We start from the raw sequence: 23088 nt of genomic DNA, 5'->3' as shown, positions 1-23088 counted from the left end.
CTGTAGTAACAAGCAACAGCCTGGCAAAATCAAACCCATCTAGTGGATTAGAGGATGGAGTTGACAGCACATTCTTGAATTTTTTTGATATGGCTCACGAATCACGAGGGTATTCAGATGGCACAAAAATGGAGGGGGTCTGACTGTGCTGTTGGTGGTAGAAGACTATTATCCAACACCTATTATTTAGGATCATAGGAGTAACTGCAACTCAAGTGAAGGATAATTTGGAGTACTTCTGAGTTTCAGTTCAAACGAACAGTGTTAGCCATTTTCAGGGAAAAAATGTACCTTTATCTTTTACTTTGTTGTGTGATAGTGTCGGGATTGCCTGTGCGATGGCATGTAGCTCAGCGCTGGGGAAGATTTGATCCGAGATAGTAAGAGATGTTATCAAACAAAGATGGTAATATGCAACCGATATGCCGTTTTATTTTCACACGCAGGAGTCCCATTAATGCCTTTCAGACACGTGCGCGCAGGAGTTACCAGTGAACTCTTAGCTGAATGGGAAAATTGGTGGACGCGGCAGAGCGGTAGAGTTGTGAGGGACAAAAAAGCTGAAAATCACACGTGTGTTTCAAACAGCCGGCATTTTTGCTTGATAAATATGGTGTTTTGCTGTGGCAAACTAGATTAACAGCTTAGCTGTAGGAAAAGTGGAATCATACTTTTAGCGCTGCATGTGGTGGGTTTTCTTGTTTTGCATTCATTGTGTCGTTGTTCTATATGTACTCTTCAAGATACGATGAGAGAAGAATACAACACTTTATTCAAGATCAGGTCCTCATCCTTGGAAGTCCGTCAGCTAAGGCCCTCTTCAGAACATGCCAGAAAGCCCTATATTCAGTTATATGATTCGATCATGGCAACCAGTGGGGGGACTCCTTCCAGACAGAAATCTTTTACAGCATATGCAGTTTAACACGTGGCAAATGGGCAAAAGAATAACTCGGTGAGGTTCTGTGCTGTCTCACCAACACACAGACTCAATTGAATATTATCTCCCCAAGCAACTGCCTTCATGAACAGAAGTGATTAGGCTTTCCCTGAGGGTCAGCAGCACAGAGTTGTTAAAAGAGCAAAACATTACATTATTCTGACGGCAGCAGTCTATTTTCACCTTTGGTTCCCTTTCCCTGCTGTGTTTAAGCCATAGAGGAAGACTTGGCTGAGTCCAACAGCAAAGGTGAAGCCCGGCATAAGATTGTGATCTCATTTAACATGAATTCATTTAACTTCATCAACTGCAATGCTGATATTTTTAGGAGTAGTTAAGTATATCAGGAATGTAATAAAGATAGGCTTTTTTAGTCTTTAGAGTAGCCATGACTCAAATCTTGTGAGGCTTTCTAAATCAAGCTCGGCAGTTTAAGCTGTATCTGGAAAAATTCTGCGCAGCAAGTAGTGAAGTCAGCAGAGCCAGGGTGCGTAATAAGTAACTTTCTGCGGGGTCCTCAGTCATTGCAGGGACCCTTAAAGTCAAACTGTAGCAAGGAAGTAAAAGAAGCGATACTGTGCAAATAATGTTCCTAAATAGGTTTCGGTTTTAGGTGTGTAGGCTTTATTTTTAAAACGCCCAAAATTTCAAATAGAAATTATGTTGTCGTGCCTGGGCTGTGGAAGAACTCAGGCGTGGAATACATTGGATGATGTGGAGGGTGCTCGGTGCGTTGGATTAATGCTTGTTACGTGCATAATTGTAACCATATGTTTACAAAAGCCAGGCCTCCAGCGCAGTGAGAAATACAAATGTGTTCTGATTTTAGAAGAAAAAAAGTTTCTGCAAGTAGTATTATGGGATGTGTTACTGCAAACTTTTACATTCGTTATTTCGATGAGTGAGGATTGCACCTCCACTTAAACCGTTTGAGATGAAAATTATAACTCCTATTAATTCTTCTGCTTCTGGGTGTATGCTGAGTGCTTCGGAAGAGTGAATTCCCCATTACAGTATAATAGAGTAAAATATTAGAGTCAGTTGCATTACACTGGGATTTTACACCCTATTACTGCTCTGAATTGTCTGTCATTAGCCCTTATTAAAGGCAGATTTGGTTAGAGGGACAATTGTCTATTGCAATTTGATTGCAAATATGTTGTTGGGCTTTCGAATGGGTATTTGAAAGTGGATCATTGCACAGTTTTTCTACAAATTCTCTTTTTACCTCCTCCTTCCTCTCTCCCCATCTTTTAAGGAGCTTCCACCCAGAATTCCAATGCAGTGGAACCAGAAAAACAAGTTGACAGCACGGTGAAAATGGCCGGAGTTATAGCTGGTCTTCTGATGTTTGTTATTATCCTCTTGGGGGCAATGCTTACCATCAAGAGAAGGTAAGTTTCTGCTTTGCTTCCATCTTGGACCTTTTGGCTAGAGGGTAGTTAATTCAAAAAGAAGAATAAATTTGGTAGTCCTAAAACATTCCATTTGCGTTACAGAGGGCGGCAGTTAATACCCATTTACATAATGCTACCACTAGGAAGCGGTAGTCCCACAAGAGGTGCCTGTTCTGGGAGACACTCTATAAGCAACAGAAGAATGGGTGTTACTGCAAAGAGTTAATGATGACGAATTGATACATTGATATTTAATGAGAAGAGTTAGCTCGTGAAAAAGCAGGGAGAAATAGGAAGTGATAATGATGCCATTGAAGTGGGTCTGCGCCTGTGCAGGTGGCACAACGGTGGCCTAGTAGAAGACAAGACTTTTTGTTAAACCAAAAAAATAATGTTTTAAAATAATGTGATCAAAGGTCTTATTCCCAAGTGAGTCTTCATTAGTTATATTTTCACACGGCAATTTCTTTGCAACCAGAGTTCAGCTGGAATATTACATCTTGCTGAGGGATAGAATCTTTCCAAGAGTCAGCTTTGGTTTACAGGGGAATGAAACCTGGAAAAATCATGTGTGGTAATGAAATTTGTTGAAACAGTTCATTTTGTGTGACTGTCTTTGGACCATTTGCACTCACGCTTTGAAGTAAACTATTGTACTTGCTACTATTTGAAGAGCTCCACATTTACAGCGTAATATACTGATTCAGAAAACCACTTAGGCAAGAGATTTTCTTGAGAAAAGGATGTATTTTGTGTGTATTTTTACCAGTCAGATTTCTGAAGTGAACCCTACTTTTCAACAGTAATTTAGTTCTAAATGAAATAGGAGCTTGGCAGCCCCTTGTCTAGGGCAGAGGTAACATTCTGTGTGAGAGGATTTTACTGGGTCTGTTGCAGGGAGTGGAGCTTTTCAAATCAAAGCTCTGTTCCTTTGAGATCTCTTATCTCTGTGACAAACAGTCACACGTTTCCCCAGAATAAGAGCATCAGTGAAATCGAGACAAGATCTCTTCTATCTTCATCCAGAGCAGGTGAGCAAATGGAATCGCTCTGTGCCACAGGTGCTGGAGTGCAGGGCTGCTTTTCAGAGGGACCTTGTTGGGCAGGAGGAATGGGCTGATGGGAACTTCGTGAAGTTTAGCAAAGGCGTCCTGCGTTGGTGACCATCTCTGTCCTCGGAGAAATTAAGAACTTGACTTGGACAAGGCCCAGAGGGACTTAAGCAGAAGGTTGGACTAGAGTCCTTTGAGTAGCCTTTCCAAATTATGTAATTCTACAAAACTGGTTGCATACGACTATTGATTTCTGTGAATTCCTGCTGAATTAACTGAAGGTGTGGGCAACCTAGATGTTTTTAATTCAATTTTTGTTGTGTGTAAAAATTTCATGGTTTGTGGACAAATGCGTGTGTGTTGTAGTCACACCTACTGCACTTCTGTTCAGGGTTAAGCCCACCAGTATAGACGTCGCTGATTCCAGTCCCCCAGGAGCTTTTCAGTTCACAAGCAGAAAAAAGTCAGATGCCTCCAATAAAAAGCAGAAAAGGGTTTCAGCAAAAATTGAGCTGGGTTTCTGTTACCTTCCTAAAAGCTCTTTTAAAAAAGCTTTTTTTTTTTTTTTCAGCTTGAAAGATAAAACTTCCAAGGAAAGCTATCAGAGCAATGCCGTATCTGAACATCCTGGTGTGTTTCACAAGCTATTAATAGTTGATAGCATTTCTGTCCCATAATGTAATATTATAAATCATGTATATTGCTGGGCAGAAAACAAACAATGATTTTTCATGATCAGAAATTCCTTATTTGAGGAGAGTTTTCTGTGATGTAGCCTGCCAGTCAGCTAAGTCAGAGAGGTGAGGATACTCTTATGAGACAATATACTTTAAATATTAAGGGGGGAGAGTATTCGTAATCTCTGTATTTTCTCAAATATGGAGTTAAAAGTAGAAAATGGGAGGAACTTGGATGATCAGACATTTTGTCAGTGTATGTTCACTTACAAATGCTTCATTGGCAATGGAGGAAGACAGTGAAATGTGCGATGGTTGTTCCTGTGTGAGAGGTGTCTCCAATAGATTCTGATTAAAAAGGAAATCCAAAAGTCAAATCTTAGCAGGAAGTTCATTTTCAGGATTTTTTCTCACAAATAATGTTGACCCCCTGTCTGCATGTCGTAGGTCAGAATTTCCATGAATATCTCACTACTTTGTTCACCAAAGGCCATTTTTTCCTATTTTCACATCAAACTCACATTCCCAAACAGCCTACCACACCTTTCGAAATGTAAATGTGGGACTCTTGCTGTTAAAGACCGTGATTGCTGCCAATCTCATTTCTGTATTAATTTGAAAACAGGAAATTTCTCAGAGGTAGAATTATGGGCGATTTTTTTTTTTTTTTTCCCCACAAACACTATGGAAGAACTCTTCATTGTTCTCATTCTGATGAATGCATTAACATAGAGATGTCTTGATACGTAGCAATGATTCAGCACCTTTGCTTAATCTTCTGTCTTCCACTGGAAACGGAAACCAGCAAAAGGCCGAGTTATCAGCATGTAGGAATTTTTCAAAGAAAAAGTAAAAATTTACAGTTTATTTAGATTATCAGGTTTTTTGCTTGTACTTGTTTTCAAATGGGCTCTACGTATTTTCTGCATAATACAACAAACTTTTATTAGAGGTCAGGGTCAGGAGGAAACTTAGAGACTGCATTACACAGTTTAGTTAGCAGGTATATGAAGTCAGTGGGGTTTAGCTTAATTATTTTTTTTCTGATGTTTTTTAAATTTGGGTAAGTACTGATAGGGACATCTGTCAAGATCCAGCTTTTCCCAATATTTGATTCTTCTGATGTCACGACTGGTGCAATGTAAGTTGATATCTCGTAGACAGAAACAAAGACAAACCCAGAATCGAATATCCTTGTAATGCAGAGCTGGAGTCTGAGGACCCATTTGCTGGATATAAAAATTCCCAAGCTAGTGCCGACCTGAGCTGCCCCCCTAATGCAGGGCACGTGTTCTTTTTTGGAACTAGCCTGGTCCCAAAAGCAGCAGTGTTTCGGGAATTTGGGTGTGATGTCCCAAGGGCAGAACGTTGCTGTGTCTGGCTTTGCCATAGGCTCTGTTAACCTGGGCATCTTTCTTCAAAATTAAAATTAGAAAGGAGGCGAGTGGGAATATTAGAGATATAAATTCTCCTCTTTTTCTCTGGAGCTGGAAAATTACATTTTCTCTGTGTCGTTCCCTGTCCTCCCAGTGCAAACGGGCAAAATCACTGCGATCTGTATCTCTCTGCCTGTTTGCTGTCATTTGCAAGGTTATCCACTGGAATACACGCTATTATAAGAAATAAACTGGCTCATCAACTTTAAAATCTATTCCCATTTAGAAGCTATAGCAGTGCAGCAAGAGGTTTTGGAAGGTTGCTCTCTCCAGGTCTGTGTAGCACAGACCAGCCCCGCTGACAGACCTGCTGGTGGCATCGGTTCTGGGTCTCCCTTGAATGGGCACCACCAGTCACGTCCAGCGGAGGCTTGGAGCTGCATATGGACAAGTGTTCCCTCAAGATGAACTTAAGCCTGCCAGGCTCATTTCATTTGTAAACTAATGAGGATTGGGACCAGCTTTTATAGAAGGAAAGGCCTCTTTGGACCACAGATTGATTTGAACTTCTGGAGGAGCACAGCTGAAAACTCGCACTTGTCTGAGAGAACAGTTTAACAACAAAGTTCTCTGTCTGTTTTTGCAAACAGAAACATTAGGACCTTAAGCTCTTGCATTCGATTTTTGCATTAACCTGACTTTAAAAAGAGTTCGCCTTTTCAGTTCACTGAGGCTAATGCCTCAGTCTACAAGACAGTGTAGTCTTGCAAGGCAACAATGCAGAAAAGCAATTTAATTAGAGAAATTTGAGGCATTTTCTTCAAATGGAGCCAGAAAATACCACAGTGACGTTTGTTGGTAGTCCAGGGTGTCCTAGTTCACTGGTAACAGGCACAGTAATGGGTTTGCTGAATGAAGGATTTTGTGAACCAGTGCGAAGAGCAGAGGAAGGAGAGAGATTAGGAGGGATCGAAGCACTAAGAGCGGGCAGGGACTGGTTTGAGATTAGGATTAGGCCGATCCTCAGAGGCTGCTTTTCCTTTCTGTGAGATGCACCAAACCAGCGTGCTTTTTTGAACCTTCCGCGCGCAAGGCGTGAGCAAGTGTTGCCCAGTTGCACATCGTTTCAATAGACCATATGGCAAAAACTCCAGCGACTCGCAAATTCCTGGGGGCTGCCAATGTTTTATAGGGTTTACTCAGATATGTGAAGCTAAATTAAGCCAGCTGGAATGTTTATGCCGTGGAAAATTTGGGTTTGACTTTACGTTTGTTATCTAAAAGTTTTACTTGAGCCCTGGCATCTCCTACAGTCTGATGAAGTTTCTGTATGTGTATATCTATGTAAAAATTGTGTGTGGGGGGGGGTATATGTATATTTCTGGTTCAAATATGACTGGTTTATAGTATCTAAAATCAAAACCATGAACAAAACTTGTTTTCTTGGTTTTGGGAACCCACTAGCTATGAGAGTTACATGTTTGCAGCCCCAATATCATCATATGTATACGGATGCACCAATTACTGCAACGTAATTTAGCCTGTTAATTTACAGGTGGTGATCAGTGCCCACGTGGGTGCATTTGCGCACACAAGCAGTGCCGCTTTCTTTCATTAATAGACACATACCTTGAAATACCTCATTTTTATTGTATCAAAACAGTGGTAATTCTCTAAGGAGCTTGTTTGTCCTTAATATTAGTTAAATATTTTTATGTAATGGAGATTACAGGTCCATTTAAGAAAAACAAACTGAAACAAGAAAACCAAGACGTTTGTAAACTTCTTTTCTGGAGAAAATACCCTTTGACTTTGCCCCCCCCCGAAAGAATTAGATTTTGGTCAGTTGTGATTTCATCTGGACAGTTTTAACTCCGGTGTAATCGTGACTTGCATTTCCCTGGAGTGAAGAATGTGACACTTTTCAGGCTTCTGCGTTTGAGTGGACAAAGCCTCTCCTGACCCCTTTAAGTGTAAGACTGAATAAATAGGATCAGACAGCCTGTCATGGGCCCACTGTAAATAAGTTCTTTAAACTGCTGTTGGTAGCAAAAAAAAGGAGATTTGTGGCTACGTGGGGTCTAGGATTAGTTCCTTCTATGAAAATTCAGCTCCTTATTCTGGATTAGGGTTTAGGTTGTTACCTTAAACTCATTAAATAAAACCCAAATGCCTCTTGAGCAGGACATACCCAAGCTATAGGATAGAATTAACAAAGGGATATTTGCACGTTCAGTGACTCGTGTGCCTTTTTTATCCATATTTAAGGTGGGTGACTGGCAGGGTCTTCAGGTTGTGTGATACATTCTATGATCGGGTCATGTTTTTAGTGGTCCGTAACTGACCGATTTTAACAGTTAGTTTTGAAATATTCCTTAGGAATTCCTTATTTTAGGTTGCATACTTGGGGAGAATTTGAGCCACAATGGTCTATCCAATTTCAAAATATAATCCTCCTTTTCTTTGTCTTCCTTTATTTTCTGCCCTTATGGAATAAAACTTTCGGAGCTTTCCTCCGTAGCCTTGAGGGGTGCGCAGCTTTTTAACGAGAACTAAGAGTCTCGTGTGATCACATACATCCGCTGGCTGGGACGTGAGGAAAGCAGAAAGTGCAGCAAGACGTTCAACAGAAGAATTACAGTTGGTGGTGCGGTGGGAAACCTGGCCGTGGCGTGTCAGAGGGGTTTCATTAATAGAATCATTTTGGGGATGGAGAGGTTTCAGATGTGTGGGCTCTCGTTTTCCACATCCTTGTGATTTTTCCCTTTGTTTAGCAGTTCAGAGGAACTTGGAATTTCACAGTGAAGCTCAGTGGCAATCACTACACCTTAATGGGGTGTTGCTGTGGCATGTAGAATTTCCAGGTTTCAGGAGATTATAGCATTACGTTATAAATAGATTCAGGTGTACCTTGGAATCAGTGTCATTCAAATAACTTGGCATATATTGGGAATCTGGCCAGACTTTCAGGTTTATGGCAAGGGTCACCACCAGACAAAACATGTCATTTCGGAGTAATCCTTGTGAACATCTGTAAATCAGTGTTCTTTACCCGGTGTGTGCATAGCAAAGGGGGCGATGGCGCAGAGAGTAACTGCGCTGAAGCTGGTTTCCGCGTGTGCTTATGAAAATTATGTTCAGAGCACCGTCAAAGTGAGCACTTCAACCCTGCATTTATACTTCTAAACACTTCCTAAGATTTGTAGTGTTTTCAAGGATGGGATTTTGAAGTTGTGCAATAGGTTGAAGTTTGTGTTTCATTCTTTTTCCCTGTCTTGACCGTGGCTGCTGCTGTCGAGGCTCCCTTGTGCCTTGCTGTTAATCTGTAATAACATGTGCTAAATCTGTTGTGAAACAGCCTTTCAGAGAGACACTTTTCCAGTTACAAAAGGGAAGACGTCACCTCTTAAGTTATAACTGATTGCCAAGGCTCGTTTTGTGGCGCTGCTCAAAAACACGTTCTGAAGTGTATTGTTGAAAAACTGTAATAGAAGATGCTTAATCACAGTGACGCAGAAAGCTAATGCATACCCACAGTGATCATCTATAAATATGTAGCAACGCTTGAATTGTTAATGAACTATTTGCATTTTAGAGTTTGATGAAGCTTGATTTGTCATTACACAATTTGCTCATTGTCTAAGTATTCCAAAATTGTGGTGTTCTTACATTGTCGCCTTCCTATTTATTGTTATTTATATTAATAGTTCTTACATATTTCTTTCCATTCCAAAAATCTCAAAAGCACTTTACAGGCGAAGGTAAGTGTCGTTACCCACATTGCTGACGTGGCAAAGTTAAGGAGGAAAGAGGTGAGGGGATTTATTGACAGTGACACAAGTCAGTAGAAGAAGTGGAAACACAACCTGTGTTTCCCGTCTCCGGTTCAGTATCCATTCCTCACCAACATATGGCTCCTGAAAAAAGTGTAGGAGAATAGTAGCTCAGTACAAGAGGCAGCACAAAGACTTTGTATATTGAAAAAAAAAATAATCCTAATGTTCATATAAATCTAATTATGTGTTTTTCTTTTTTTTCTCCTTTTGGATGTTTTGTTCATCTGACTGGCCGTCGATGTTTAGAAGAAATGCCTATTCCTACTCCTATTACTTGTAAGTACTTGGCTGGGGATGACGTTTCTTGAGCGTGCTCACCCTGTGGTAATTTTGTGCTTTGTTCTATTCTTTTGGTTTGCCGCTGTTTTTTTACCATTCCATTTATCCTTGTCTTTCCAGCAGCTTGTGTTTCATTTTCTCAGTTTCTCGCTGTTGTGTTTGCCCCGTTTCATCATTGCACCTATAACTGTGCCTGCAAACACATAAATATCCACCGATCTGTCAGTTATGGTTTATAGGTCTCCAAACACTAATGGACAAATACAGCGTGTCCCAACTGCACCTTTTTTAATTGTCCATTGTATTTAGCCAGACCGCAGGGAAATTCACACCTGAAAGTTATAGTTGGGAGTTTCTCAGCCATGGATATACGCTTTTTAAAACTCTAAGGTTTCTGACAACTAGGACTTGACATTATCTCGGGAAACATCCCTGTTCCTGGAGTTGCCAGGTTTCGAGTGTCAGTTTAGACCGTTGGATGATGAAGTGGTTCAGATATTCAGATCTAAATCACCTGTCCAGTCCTAATGACAATGCTGCATAATTAAGGCAGTTGTTAAGGCGCATGAAAATGCTTCACACACCAGTGCTTCCAGAGCCATCTGTTGTCTAAAGGTTGAGGGGCTGGAAAGTAATCAGGGCCAAGCTGTTTCTGCCATGATAATAGTTGTCTGAGGATCAGGAGGAGGAGAGGACTGGATCAATGATCTGAAGAAAGAGTCCTGGAGAACTGAGTTGGATGCCTTTGCTGCCACCAGAGGATTGGGAGGGATGGAGAAGACAACTGTTACTGCTGAGAGAAACAGGTCTCTCAGAAGCAGCAGCCGTATTGCTGACCTAAACCTTTTCCCAAAAGCATCAAACGGACAGACTTTCCTGGGCTCTGACATGGACAAAGTTGTCAGAAGGGCCACGTCTGCTCTGCCAGTCCCTCCCAGTCTGCTGCCCCAGCAACCTCCTCCGTCGCCTGGTCCTACAGTTCATCTTTGTCTCGATCTGGTGGTGACTTTGTCCTGTGGACACAGCTGGGCGGTGTTCAGCAGGTCGGCAAAATGAGTGCACTTATATTCTGCCCTTTTAGTGGAAGCTGACTTCTTCTCCCTGTGAGTTGATTTACATCCAAAGAACAGGGCAAAGGGGTTAAGTTTGAGGATCCCTATGTACCACCTGTTGGAGTGATTTTGCTTTTCGATGACCTATAAGAAAATAATCAAAAGAGGAACCTTCCCCACTTGTGTGTGCGGAACCTAAAGACCCCATAATGAGCCTTGGCTTTGCTCAGCTCCATCGTTGTAAATGCAGAGTAACTCCAGTTCCTCCAGGCTTCACACTCGTTCATCAAGAATGGGATTTGACCTTAATTGGTCAGATCTCAGGAGAAGTTTAACTAATTGTTAACGTTGGGGGATGGTTTTAACACGTAGACACTACTAGCTAGTTGCATTTCTTGCTACAACCTTTCCTCTTCTGCCCATTTCTCATGAACGTCAGAAAAGTGCCCTCTGCGCTCTTCTGCGCTTTTGGTTTCCTTACAACGAGGCAGCACCATTGCCTGAAAAATTCGGTCCCCAGTTTTCCATTATAATTTTGTCTTCTTCCAGCAGATGAATCAACTTCGTAGCCCTATGTGACCCCTTTTTACAATTGCACAACAACATTGCTTGAAGCGGTCAGCTGAGGATTGCTCTGCTAGAGAGGCAGTAGGGGTATCATTAGGCAGTCTCTTTGCTGTCTTCTGATGGCTTCTATGGATCGATACGCTGGAACTCTTCTCTAAGGGAACAGGAGAGTGACTCAGGAAAAGCAAAGAGACAAACCTCGGGAGGTCACCCAAGCCTGAGGTTGCAGCGAGCTTCAGCAGTAGCAGAAGCAAGGGCTTTAATAAGATTTAATAAGGCAGCTGCGCACCATGCAGCATATCACAGTAGAGGCAAGCCTGCGTGTTCATAGCACCCCACTCAAACACTCAATGAAGATTTGAGCTCAGGATGCATAAATGATATATTTCCCTAGTATTCACCCAACATTTTTTTGCAGAGCTTAAGCATAAGCTCTGTGCTTTGTGGTGTCCCAGGTACCCCATCAAGCATGAGCTCTGCTAGCTGGAGCATCAGTATGGTAGAGGTAACACATAAATAGTCATCACGCAATAAATACTTCTATCAGCAGGCTGTGCGTGTCAGGATTTGGTTTCAGATTGAATTTTGGCCTGTTCCCTGATCTGGCAAAACCAGATTTATTTATTTTTTTCCCCTGCACAATAGTCAGGGTACGAGGGATGTTCCAGTAGTGAGGGAAGCAAGCAGGAGAATCCGTGAAAGGGCGTATGATGAAGTTTTACTGAGTTTCACGTTTCACACGAAATAGGATGTTTCATTACGATTGCAGATGAAAATCTTAAATTGCAAAGGACTGTGTAATTCTGAGCCAAAGCTGATAGAAATTGCTACAGCCTCTTGTAAGCAGAGAGGTTTGATTTACATTTATTTGAAATGTTGTGAAAATAAGAGCAGCAATATGTGTATATATATAGATTTTTTTAAATAGAACTGGTTTCCATACTAGGACCTCGTATGACTGTTTTAGTCCTGAAGCAAAACTGAGTTGAATGCGTTACCAATATAGAAAAACAGGTTCTGAAATAGATCTGCTGGCAGACCTTTAAATACGACCATATGGACTACATCGCTTTATTTTTAGTTTCAGTTTCTGGACTTCAAAGTTGTGCTTCTTAGAGTAGTTCTCGTCTGCTTTCAGATAATTCCTCTCAGCCCTTTGTCACGTGCTATAGTGGCGTTTCTTCTTGTTAGGGACCAAAATCTCCAAGCCTGACTCTTCTAACAGTTCTTTAATGATAAGTCTGTTAACGTCGCAGAGGCTTATATCACGAGTAACTGCTTTTTGCAGAGATGGGCCATATGTGCTGTGATGGTCCCTAGGCTGGAGTTCTGCCTTCAGCCTGTCTCGTGTTCCGCTGCTCTCAGGACTGTGAGATCTGCGTCTGCAAGGTGGTTGAGTACCTGCAGCTTTGGTGCAACCAGTCAAAAATATTCATTTATAAGAGCAGCATATTTTGTGCATAGCGGGTAAACAGGTTTGGAGTTTTTGTATAGCAACACTTATTAAACTATTAATATATTATTAAACACTATTTACAACACTATTAAAAACTTCCTCTAACCACACAGGAAGGGACATTATCGTGGCTGAAAGAGAAGGCCATAAAGATCTTTTAAGAGGAAATACAAATCCAGGAGGCCTCTATTCGTAACTTGCTAAGTCATCATGCAGGATTGACATCATTTTGGGTACTTCAGTTTACCCGCCATTAAAAGTTAGTTGCTTACAATTTGAGATCCTTGGAGAGAACTTGGTTTTGTGATGGGAAGAGAGGGATGGGGAGTTAGGCGTTCCTGTCCTGCTGCGCTCGTTGCATTGCTGCCACCGGGGTGATGCAGGAACCTTTTCAGAGGAGTTACTCTGTATTTACACAGTACAAATGCTGTCTAAGGTTTGGACGGAATTGTTAACTCTGTCACATTGCACTTAAGTTTAATGCCTTGTAAGATAGGATGTGCAATGTAAGAGAGCAACCCATCCACCTCGGAAAGGTTTTGTTTCTTTCCCTAGCTGAAGCTGTAAAACACAGACAGCAATTCATCTGCTTTAAAGAAGGGTTTGCATTTAGTGACAGGCACCTCTCTTGGATCAGTATTCGCAGCTGCAGCAAGTCATATCAGGGCTTTGTTGTTTCCTCCCCAGGAAGAGGAACGGAAATGTTTTCTGTGGGGGGGTTGAGGGTTTTTTGTTTTGTTTCTGTCTCCTGGGCTGGGTAATGGGGATAGAAGGAAATTTAATCAGGAGTGATATCGGACCAGAGAAGTATTTCTGGAAATACGTGGATTCATGTATGTGTTACAAGCACTCGGTTTAATGTTATTTATAAGAAAAGGGCACTCAGTGGCCAATCTGTTGTTTTCCTTTTCCCCTGACCTGGCCAGAGTACTGAGGCCACGGTTGCCATGTAGGAAGCCCCTTCAACTCCCATCGTAATTTCATACCGCTTTTAAATGTCGTGGTTTCAGCCAGGAGTTTCTTTTCATGGGAGAGGTGCTGTCAAAGGTATTCACCTAAATTTATACTTGCATTTTCTGAAATAACAGAGTTTGTGCTGAATTTATTTCCGCCGTCTGCGGAACATTTGAAAAGAAATAAAACATTATTTTATTTATAGGCATACCTCTGTAAAACCTGGTACAGGCATAAATATCTCCATATATTTCCATGGATGGTGGGATCTGCCTGCACAGGTCAGCTTGCTAAATCAGAGTTTAAGAAGAAACTGTTTCCTCATTAGATGCTGGAAGAACAGAATCATGAATTAGTGGTTACACCAGTCCAGTGAAAGCAAATTTAAAAAAAAATAAATCCTGAAAGTATGTGAGATTTATTTAGAACATGTTTGTGTGGTGGCTGCAAGCCTAAACTTTGCAGAGGGCAGTGCTTGCTGGCTCTTTCTAGCAGCACATACTTCCACGGCGTGGCTGCTGTATGCACCTGTCTCGTCTAAAGTTTATACTGTAAGTAAATGTCCTCCACAAATAGGGATTAATTTGGTCATGTAAAGCTTAGAGAGTGCAGCCTGATGTTTTTCCAGGCCCTGCGTTTGTATACACATGGATTCAGAGCATCTTTTGACTTTTATCTACGTTACATCCCTTTCTCGTGTCGAGTAATGCTTGCTCTGTAAGCCAAAGTGGTGCGGCTGGTCCTCGCTCTTCACTTTGCCTTTTCTCGGGTGAATTCCCGCCTGCTCCTGCACGAACCCGCCCGCAGTTTGGCTTCACCATGGCAGGCGCTAAAAAACTCCCAAGTAAAGCTGTCTCACGCTTGCCTGTAAGTGGAGGATTTGCCCTTAGAGCGGCGATAAGAAGCCATAAGCTGCCTGTGTGCTTGGGGCAGAGAGCGTTCCTCAGCTCTGCGGAGGTTACGGGCTGCAGAGAGGCTCATTCCTGTGATGAGCTGTGACTTTATCAGGCCCATGGGAGCACAGGCAGAAGATACCCGATACCCCACTGCCAGGAGGCTGCGCTGCTGTTCGCTCTCATTCCTCTTGCTCTCTCTTTGCAGACCTCTAGTGACCGGGAGGTCCCAGCCTTCCTGCCCAGTCGGCTCCAGAGATGGGCAGCCTCCACTGCATAGAGTTTTCCCGAAGTTTAAACCGAGCTGCCCTTCCCATAGCTTAGCCCCATTCCTTTTTTCCCAGCCCCTGTAGACAGGGAGAACGGCTTCCCTGTGGTGTCTTTTCATGTGTTTGAAGACCTATCAGCCCTATTTGATTTTTTTTTTTTCTCTAGACTAAAGATTCGTATGTCCTTTGGCCTTTGTTTGTAGGTCACGTTTTCTAGGTTTACCTTTTGTCTTCTGCCATTGCGTGTGTCCCTTCAGCACACGCCGTATTTGAAGTGCCGTGTTCCAGCAGAGGCATTAGCGATCCTCCGTCAGAGCAAAAGGATTGCCTGTGCCTTGCAGACCATAGTGCCACGGATAATCCCGCCCTTATTTTTACACCAGCATGAAACCGTGCTTTCAAATTGAGTTTGTGATCATCTAGAGATGGAGGGGACAGAGATCCTTTCCAGCAGAACTGCTATTTAACCAGTGCTCTCTGGTGGGTGTTTTCATGGCTGATCGCTGCCTGCCTTACACTTCTGCAGATTTCATCATAAATAATATGTGTACTCCTAGCAGGCTGCTGCGCACAAATCTCTAAAAGGAATTTGTATTTTGTAGCTTTCTTAAATTGCTTATTGAGAATGAGGGCAATATGCAGTTCTTGTCTGTAGGAGGAAATTTCATGTTTAACTTACATGATCTATACCTAATGTCTAAATTACCTGTGCATGCAAATCTACATTATAGTGTATATAATCCATCCTCGTGAAACATCTAAAATTAAATCTGTCAACGTACGTGTACAAGAGCTCTTTAGGAGTGGCAGTTACAGATTTAACATTCATGCATGTAAAATTGATATAAAAAGTTAGAGAAGAGTTTGCAAGCTGCTTTTAAAAAATAATCCCTGAAGTGTATCTAAACCTCTGCAAAACAGGAGTCTGATCCTGCAGATACCTCCAACTGAAAATATTGCTTGAGCTTTCAGATTGATGCCCATGGCGGTAAATGCTTTGTTCTTGATACTAAGTTTGTATTCCTTGACTGTTAAACTGGAACTACCGCAACTTTAATACAGTTTTTCAGCATTTTATATCATTCTATTCGCTGATAGGAGCAGACGTTCCAAAAGTAGCTGAATCAAATCCCCGTCTTTTTTCTTCAGAATTCCCACTTAGTGGAAGTTCACTGCCAATAGCTTTTATCCTTGCTTTGGTTGGGTCAGCTTCAACTGCCTGATTATACAGCCGGTCTTGTTTTTTTGCTTTTACTTTGAGCATCTTTCTGTCTCATCCCTCCTGTCTGTGTGTGGTGCCTGTAAACGTCACCTCTTCATTTACAAACCCCTGTGAACTGAAAAGGGCGACCTAGTAAACCCCGTCTGTGGACTCCTGTTTTCTTCTTGGCACATTTTCCTTACGCTTAAATGTAAACCAGCCATTAATATCACCTTATTCACATTTTGACATTTCAGTCTCTTCACCTCCTGTCGATTGTATCAGACTCTTCTTCCGACTATCTGCCCGCTCCTTTATTTTTTTTTCCCCTTTTCAGCTGCATAATGCATGAGATGGAAAGTGTCTCCTGGGTGCCTGGTGTCAGGCGGTGCCGGGTCCCCTCCGTGATTGACACTAATGCACCGAGAGCAGCTTCGTCTGGGGGTTGCAGGAGTTGTGTTTCGGGGAGGCCGGTCAGTAAGGAGAGCAGGAGCCGTGGCACTGATGCAGCTTGTCAGTGGCTCACCGAGATCTCTTGAAGTGCCCTATTTTTGGAAACAGCATTTCCAGATAAATGCTTTTCCAATTCCAAAGGCATTTTGACGTGCTGGGGAATAAACCTCTACCTAGCTGTGGGTTTAAGTCACATCCCTACCGTTCTAGAAAGTGCCAGTCATTTGATTTTATAATCCTTTCTATGAATTATAATGATGGTAAGGACCAAATAGGCTTAGTCCTGTGCTGCCACTCCATCCAGACACATAACGGAGGGAGAAAAGGCACATTTAGAAACCGAGAGCCCCTTGATGTGTCTGGCAAGCTTAGCTCTGAAATCCTCAAAAGAGATCTGTCTTCCTTTTCCCTCTAAATTTAGATGAAGAATTTTCACATTCTTGGAAGAGAGAGGGAGAAAGGTGGAAACTGATAACACGCTGTTGAAAGAAAACTGTAGCGTTTTCAGATGCAGAACAATTTTCTGTGTGGCTTCTCCCTGAACTGCGTGAGCGTTAGCTGGTCCACCTGCGCGCAGCCTGGTTTGTGTGTGCGAGTTAGATTGAGAACTTTAAACTCATGTCACCTTTTCTTTTTAGGCATTCAAGCCAATGTTTTAGGGGCCTCTCTGTCTTCTACAGGACCAGGTAGAGCTGCTTTGCATAGGGCTTTTGTAAGCAGGCCTTTGGGGACTGATGGGCTTGGGTTTGGGGTTATTTTTTCCTGCCTAGAACATGCAGAAATGTTATTGCTCATTCACTGAAAGAGAAAATGAGTTTGCCAGTTCCGGCTCTTTGTAGCTTGTTGGCATCTCTGAAAAGATACCGGGCAATGGGACTTAGAGATAATTATTGCCACAAATAATTTAATCTGGATTTAATACGGAAGTCACCCTTTTTGACTCACCGTTTTTAAACACCAGTAATGGGTCCTCTGTAATGGCTCACCCCAGCAGTCCAGAGCGCTTGTTATTACGGACTTTGGCATTTTGGATTAGTGTTCCCCACTGAGAAATTTTAATTCCTGTGGCCAAAGAATTCACATAGCCCTGTATGATTAGCAAATCTAAAGGATTTAAAATAACCGCCTGGCAGGGTTAATACACTTCAAGACTGTTGTTGTTACCTCAGGCACCGCAGCACAAAAAATAGGGGGCTCCCACGACCGCAGCTCAGAGTTAATAAATCTGACTGTGCTAACATTGCTGAACACTGGAAGCGAAGCTTTTAACAGCGTTAAACGCCAGCTTTTTGCTTCTTCATCACTCAAGGACGGTTCCTCTGTTTGCATCTTCATCTGCAGAAGTGGATACACCGTGGAGATTTTGCGAGATCTAAATATGCACTCTGTAATTATGTGCCCAATTTGAACAGCTACGGGTTTGAGTTGAAACCACTGACCGTAAAAGCCTGAACCTCAACTGCTCGAGCAGATGAAACCAATGTATTTGTTCAAAAGTTTGCATCAAACATTGGACGCTTCTCCGTAAATCTGTGCTCTCCTGCTCTGGATCATCACCTTGCCGTAAAATAGTCATTTCCCACAGACGTAGGCAAAGGTTTTAGGTCTCTTTGACCCTTCCTTGCAAATGAGAGTAACTGGCCTAGCTACCCATCTCGCGAGGGGCTGGGGCTCAGCTGTCTGCTTCAACTCGCTTGTAAATGCCACTCTGACATGTGCTGTGAATAAATAAAGCCTGTTGGAATATGTTGCAAGGAATATCCTTTTAAGAATCTAATGAAGTTTAAAAGATGGGTAGTACTTATACAATAAGCACATCATTTTAGGGAAGAAAAACCTCTTTGCAAAATGATTTAGTTGTTAAGATTTTTTTTTTTCCTTTGAGTTGGAGGAAAAAAAGCTAAAGCTCCTTCTTACAGTAATCTGTTTTTCTCCCTTTTATTTTGTTTTATTTTCTTATCTACGGAAGTCATGTAAGCAAAGTTCTTTGCCGGTGCTAGGGATTTGTGTGATATTTTTTCAAGGTACGGTTTGTAGAATGTCACACATTCATTTTTAAACAGTTTTGCTCTCTGATATGAATGAAGCACAGGGCAGTCAAATGTCAGTGGAAGCTTAGCAGCTCGCTTTTCCTGCTTCTCTCCATTTTCTTATTATTAGCTGTGTTTGCAAAAGAGGAGCCTCTTACGTTCCTGGCTTTGTTAGTGTTTTCAGAGCAGGCAGTGTTTCTGCTTTTGCCAATGTTTTTGACGTCTCCTAAAATAAGAAAAGACCCATTTTCCCAAGAACAGAGGCATATTTGGACATTTCTAAAATTACTTCAACCTTTAATTTGTCCCACCCTTCAATGACTGTTGCTCTTCGGTGCAGTTGGAGCGTGTGTCAAAATTTCGTAGGGGCTGCTGTCCTCATCGCTCTGCCTGGGGACAGGGCAAAGCTCCTGCTCCAGCTCTCAGGTTGCACCGACGCAGGTCCTGCTCTCTGCCGGAGTGCCCAAAGGAAATCCCGGGTGCAGGTGGCCCCATGGGATGGATGCAGATGTCCCATTGACACCCGGTGACACCTGCTCCAGGGGCTTTACCTATGCCACCCTCTTCTCGGGTGACGTAGCACTCCCACTGCTGGGGTGATGCAGGTTTGTGTGTTCAAGGCCAGGCTGGACGGGGCTTTGAGCAACCTGGTCTAGTGGGAGGTGTCCCTGCCCAGGGCAGGGGGTTGGGACTAGATGACCTTTAAGGTTCTTTCCAACCCAAACCATTCTCTGCTTCTGCAAGATGAGTTACCGGGAGGGACAGCTAAGCTCAAAGACTGGTATCACTATATTTATTGTGCTCCACAACAGTTATATTAAAAAGTTGTGGGGTTTCCTCTCGTGCGGTTTGTCACATGCCCTGCATGTCTGACCAAGTGGGATAATCGTGGTTTTCAAAATATTTTATCGTTGCTTTGTTTTTAACGAGGGAAAACTGACCTTGATTTCTCCCCTCTTCAAAATACCCTAAAGGAAGCTAGCCAAGAAGCAGAAGGAGACTCAGACCAGTACGCAGAGGGAGATGGGTCCCGTGGCTACTTCCGACAAGACCTCTACCAAACTCAGTGCTGTTCACAATGAAGAAGCTTTTTCTTCCAGCTGCCAAGATGTTAATGGATTCAGTAAGTTTAACTTGCTTGCAATGGATATGTCCCCCTTGGAGAGCTCTGGGTTCTTAAAAGGACCTATTCCTATGGGCACAGTATTGAGGAGCTAGGAGTGACAGAGATCATTGCAGAAGCTCGCGAGAAATCAGTTCTCTGAAATGTCTCTGACACTGACCCTATTTTAACTGTCAGATAGGTGGAGAGCATTCCGTCTGACTCTAAATCTACTGAGAATAATTTATAAAGTCTGTTCTAATAGCTACATCAGACAATCAAAAAGGCACATGTTTATTTGTTCTTCAGAAGTATTTTTTCCTTTGTGAGTAGAGGAGTCAGATCAAATCACTTAGCTGACTTGTAGGATAAAATAACGTTTTCTGTATGAAATGGTTATGAAAGAAGGCATGGTCTCGTGCTTAGAGAACTGGAATGGAAAGATAGCATTTCTTCTTTTGTCTGTGTCCTCGGTTTATTCTTCACATGAGTTCAGTAAAACTAATCTTAGTTAATACCTGTAAATCACTCGGACCTCTGTAGCTGGAAGAGTTTTGTGGGTAAAGCAGCACAAAGTCATACGTTAGCCTTGCTAGATCCAGATTGAGTGCATGGTGGATTGCATGGTGGATTTGTAAACTTTGTCGTATTAAATAAATTTTAACTTAGACACTATGGGAATGTCACTCCTTCTTTTGACACTTAGCCTGCTAGTTTGAACAGGGAACAGCTCTGAAACACAAGTACGTACTAAAACTCTTTTGTCTTTCTGAAACTTCTTTAATGAAGTGTTTTTTCCCCTAATTACTAACGTGGTAGTGCTTATGGTACAAAACGTGTTTTGTCGTTGAGACCTTCGTACTCTCAGGTTGAGTGGGACAGGCTGAGTGAATTCTTCTTTTCCCTCTGTCTGTAGGTCATGTCAAATTCCATCTGCATGCCTTGCTCCTGCCACTCTGTGTAACTTACCTGTGAGATGGATAAATAGGTGTTTGGGACCGTCAAGGCTAGCAGTGAACTCTTCTCTCTGATATTAAATTGACTTGAGTCAAGATCTAATTTTCTCAGGGGCTGAGTAGTTCTATCTCCTAAAGAAGACAGCAAGAGTTGTCAGTGGTTCATATCTTTGAAAGACAGGATAGCAGAGGACAGCATCGTAAGAGACATCCTAGAAACAGCAAAGGTAGCGTGTTTAAAATGTATGGGGAAAATCAAGTTTTTAACACTTTCTTCACAATGTGGTTTTTAAAAAGTTCTGGGATGTTTTTTTCCAACCAGAAAATAAGAGAAGAGATGAGCTTGAAATGTGACCTCATTTTTTTTCCCCCTTGGTATTTTGAGAGACTAATTAAAACAGCTGAGTCATTTACTTGAAATGGCAACTGTAGAAAATATGTTGTATCTAATTTTGTAAAAAAGCATCTCTCCAGGTTCAGGTTTTTTTAATCAGTTAGTCCTTTGCTTGTCTGACATCACTGCAGATTTTATCACTACCTCTGTCTATAACAGCCTATGTCAAGTCATGGGCTGATTCTTTTCTTTTTTTTTCCTCTTTATATCCATGAGAAACAATTACCCGTAAGCCTTCATGATTTCTCCATATTTTTTTACTGCCAAGTCCAGGATGCTGAGGTGTTGGAGGTAAGTTCACTTCTGTGCAGTAGCGTGCACATACTGATACAGGAATTCGATGTTAAAAAAAAAAACACCTTTAGAGTTTAGTAGTTGAGAGTTTCTATACGGGCCTACTCTAACTTTTGAATAACATAATAGGATTACTTCTTAAACTTCCTGCTAACCAATAGAGTTTTACAGGGGGTTATCCATCCTAGTTTTTTTAAATCAGCTGTCTATCTTAAGCAGCAGTTAAATTTCTTCTTAAATTGTCCTTTTGCCTCCCAACCGAAAATAGCCCTTGCAGATACCTCACGAGGGTGGCCGTCCTCTCCATCTTGACCCTCAGTTATGGGAGCCCAATGTGGCTGTAGCAGTGATATAGAAAGACCCCTCTCCTTTCTGAAGAAAGTCCACCAAGAGCAGCTGAGTATTTTCAATGCCAAGATCACCTTGCTAGCTCACAAAAGCAATAGAATCATAGAATCATAGAATTGTTGAGGTTGGAAGGGACCTTTAAGATCATCGAGTCCAACCTTTAGCCTACCCTGACAAGAGCCACTTCTAAACCATGTCCCTCAGTGCCCCATCTACCCTTTTTTTAAACACCTCCAGAGATGGTGAATCCACCACCTCCCTGGGCAGCCTATTCCAATGTTTAATAACCCTTTCAGTGAAAAAATGTCTCCTAATATCTAATCTAAACCTCCCCTGACGTAACTTGAACCCGTTTCCCCTCGTCCTATCACTTGTCAGCAGGGAGAAGAGGTCAGCCCCCATCTCTCTACAACCTCCTTTCAGGTAGTTGTAGAGGGTGATAAGGTCTCCCCTCAGCCTCCTCTTCTCCAGGCTAAACAACCCCAGCTCCCTCAGTCGTTCCTCATAAGGTTTGTCCTCCAGACCCCTCACCAGCTTTGTAGCCCTTCTCTGGACACGCTCCAACACCTCAATGTCCCTCCTGTAGCGAGGGGCCCAAAACTGAACGCAGTACTCGAGGTGGGGCCTCACCGGTGCCGAGTACAGGGGGATGATCACTTCCCTAACGTAGAACAAGACAGCTTGTTAAGTACGAAACCTCGCAATTATTGAATGACTTGCAAACAAGTTTATCTCCAGTTGACAGTGTCCTTGCAGGGCGTGTGTCCTTCCCTACAGTTTTTCCTTCCTGTCCCAATAACTTTAATGACTTCTCAGACAGAACAAATTCCATGAGTCCCTGTAGAGGCTTTTTTCTTCCCATAGTCTCTCTCTCTAGCTTGGCCACTGCTCTGCTCCTGCTGCAGGAGGACTTTTGCTGTTCTCGGGTGACCCCCTCCTGCTGTAGCTTCCCCGTTTGCTGCCTGTTACCCCACAGGGAGCTCCCACTGACAGGTCACTGAAGGAGCAGTGTCCCCCTCGTCATAGCGGGTGCTACCCACCACTCTGCATCAGGAGGGACACCAAAAGTGAGCAGCTGCCTTTGTGCTTATCAGCCCCTCCTTTCCCGAGGGGGCACAGACCTGGGTGCTTTTACAGGCAATTCTGAAAGTAACGGCAATTCTGTCACCACTAAGAGTTACTGTCCTCCTGGCTCTGCTGTTAGGAAAAATGTGGATTTCTTCACCTACTCCATCTCAGTGCTTTAGGGGAAGTGCTTATATTTTCAATATAAACTCGTGCAGATGGTGTCATCCATAACCTCGTGCTGTCTGGGTGCAGTGGAGTCCTTTGTGGAGGCCAGCGCGGTGCTCAGGAGCACACAGTCCTGTTGGACATTGATAGTTTTGAATTTCGTCATTTGGCAGAGGTGTTTATTATCAAATGTAATTACATTCTGGAAGATCTGTATCTTCTGTGCTGGAAAAGGGAGACCTCAGGTCTTGCTGAGAATGGAAGAGAAATAGGCATTTATTTTTCCCGGCCCAAAGCAAAACCCCTCATCCCTCTTTCCATTCTACACT

The 23088-nt window shown here is 42.6% G+C and overlaps 1 protein-coding gene across 8 annotated transcripts in view; it reads left to right on the top strand.

Moving 5' to 3' along the window:
* PTPRT (protein tyrosine phosphatase receptor type T) overlaps positions 1-23088 on the top strand; it is a 469438-nt gene that overhangs the window by 387919 nt on the left and 58431 nt on the right. For 5 of the 8 annotated variants that reach the window (XM_063349655.1, XM_063349652.1, XM_063349658.1 and 2 more), the window contains 4 exons: positions 2199-2334; positions 9525-9554; positions 17041-17088; positions 19407-19555. In XM_063349655.1, the coding sequence (XP_063205725.1) occupies positions 2199-2334; positions 9525-9554; positions 17041-17088; positions 19407-19555 (363 nt within the window). The remainder of the gene's footprint in view (positions 1-2198; positions 2335-9524; positions 9555-17040; positions 17089-19406; positions 19556-23088) is intronic. The other 3 variants (XM_063349659.1, XM_063349657.1, XM_063349654.1) reach the window with 1 other exon arrangement.

The sequence above is a fragment of the Chroicocephalus ridibundus genome, chromosome 12 (genome assembly GCF_963924245.1).
Source record: "Chroicocephalus ridibundus chromosome 12, bChrRid1.1, whole genome shotgun sequence".
NCBI lineage: Eukaryota > Metazoa > Chordata > Aves > Charadriiformes > Laridae > Chroicocephalus > Chroicocephalus ridibundus.
This window is presented reverse-complemented; position numbering and strand designations above follow the sequence as displayed.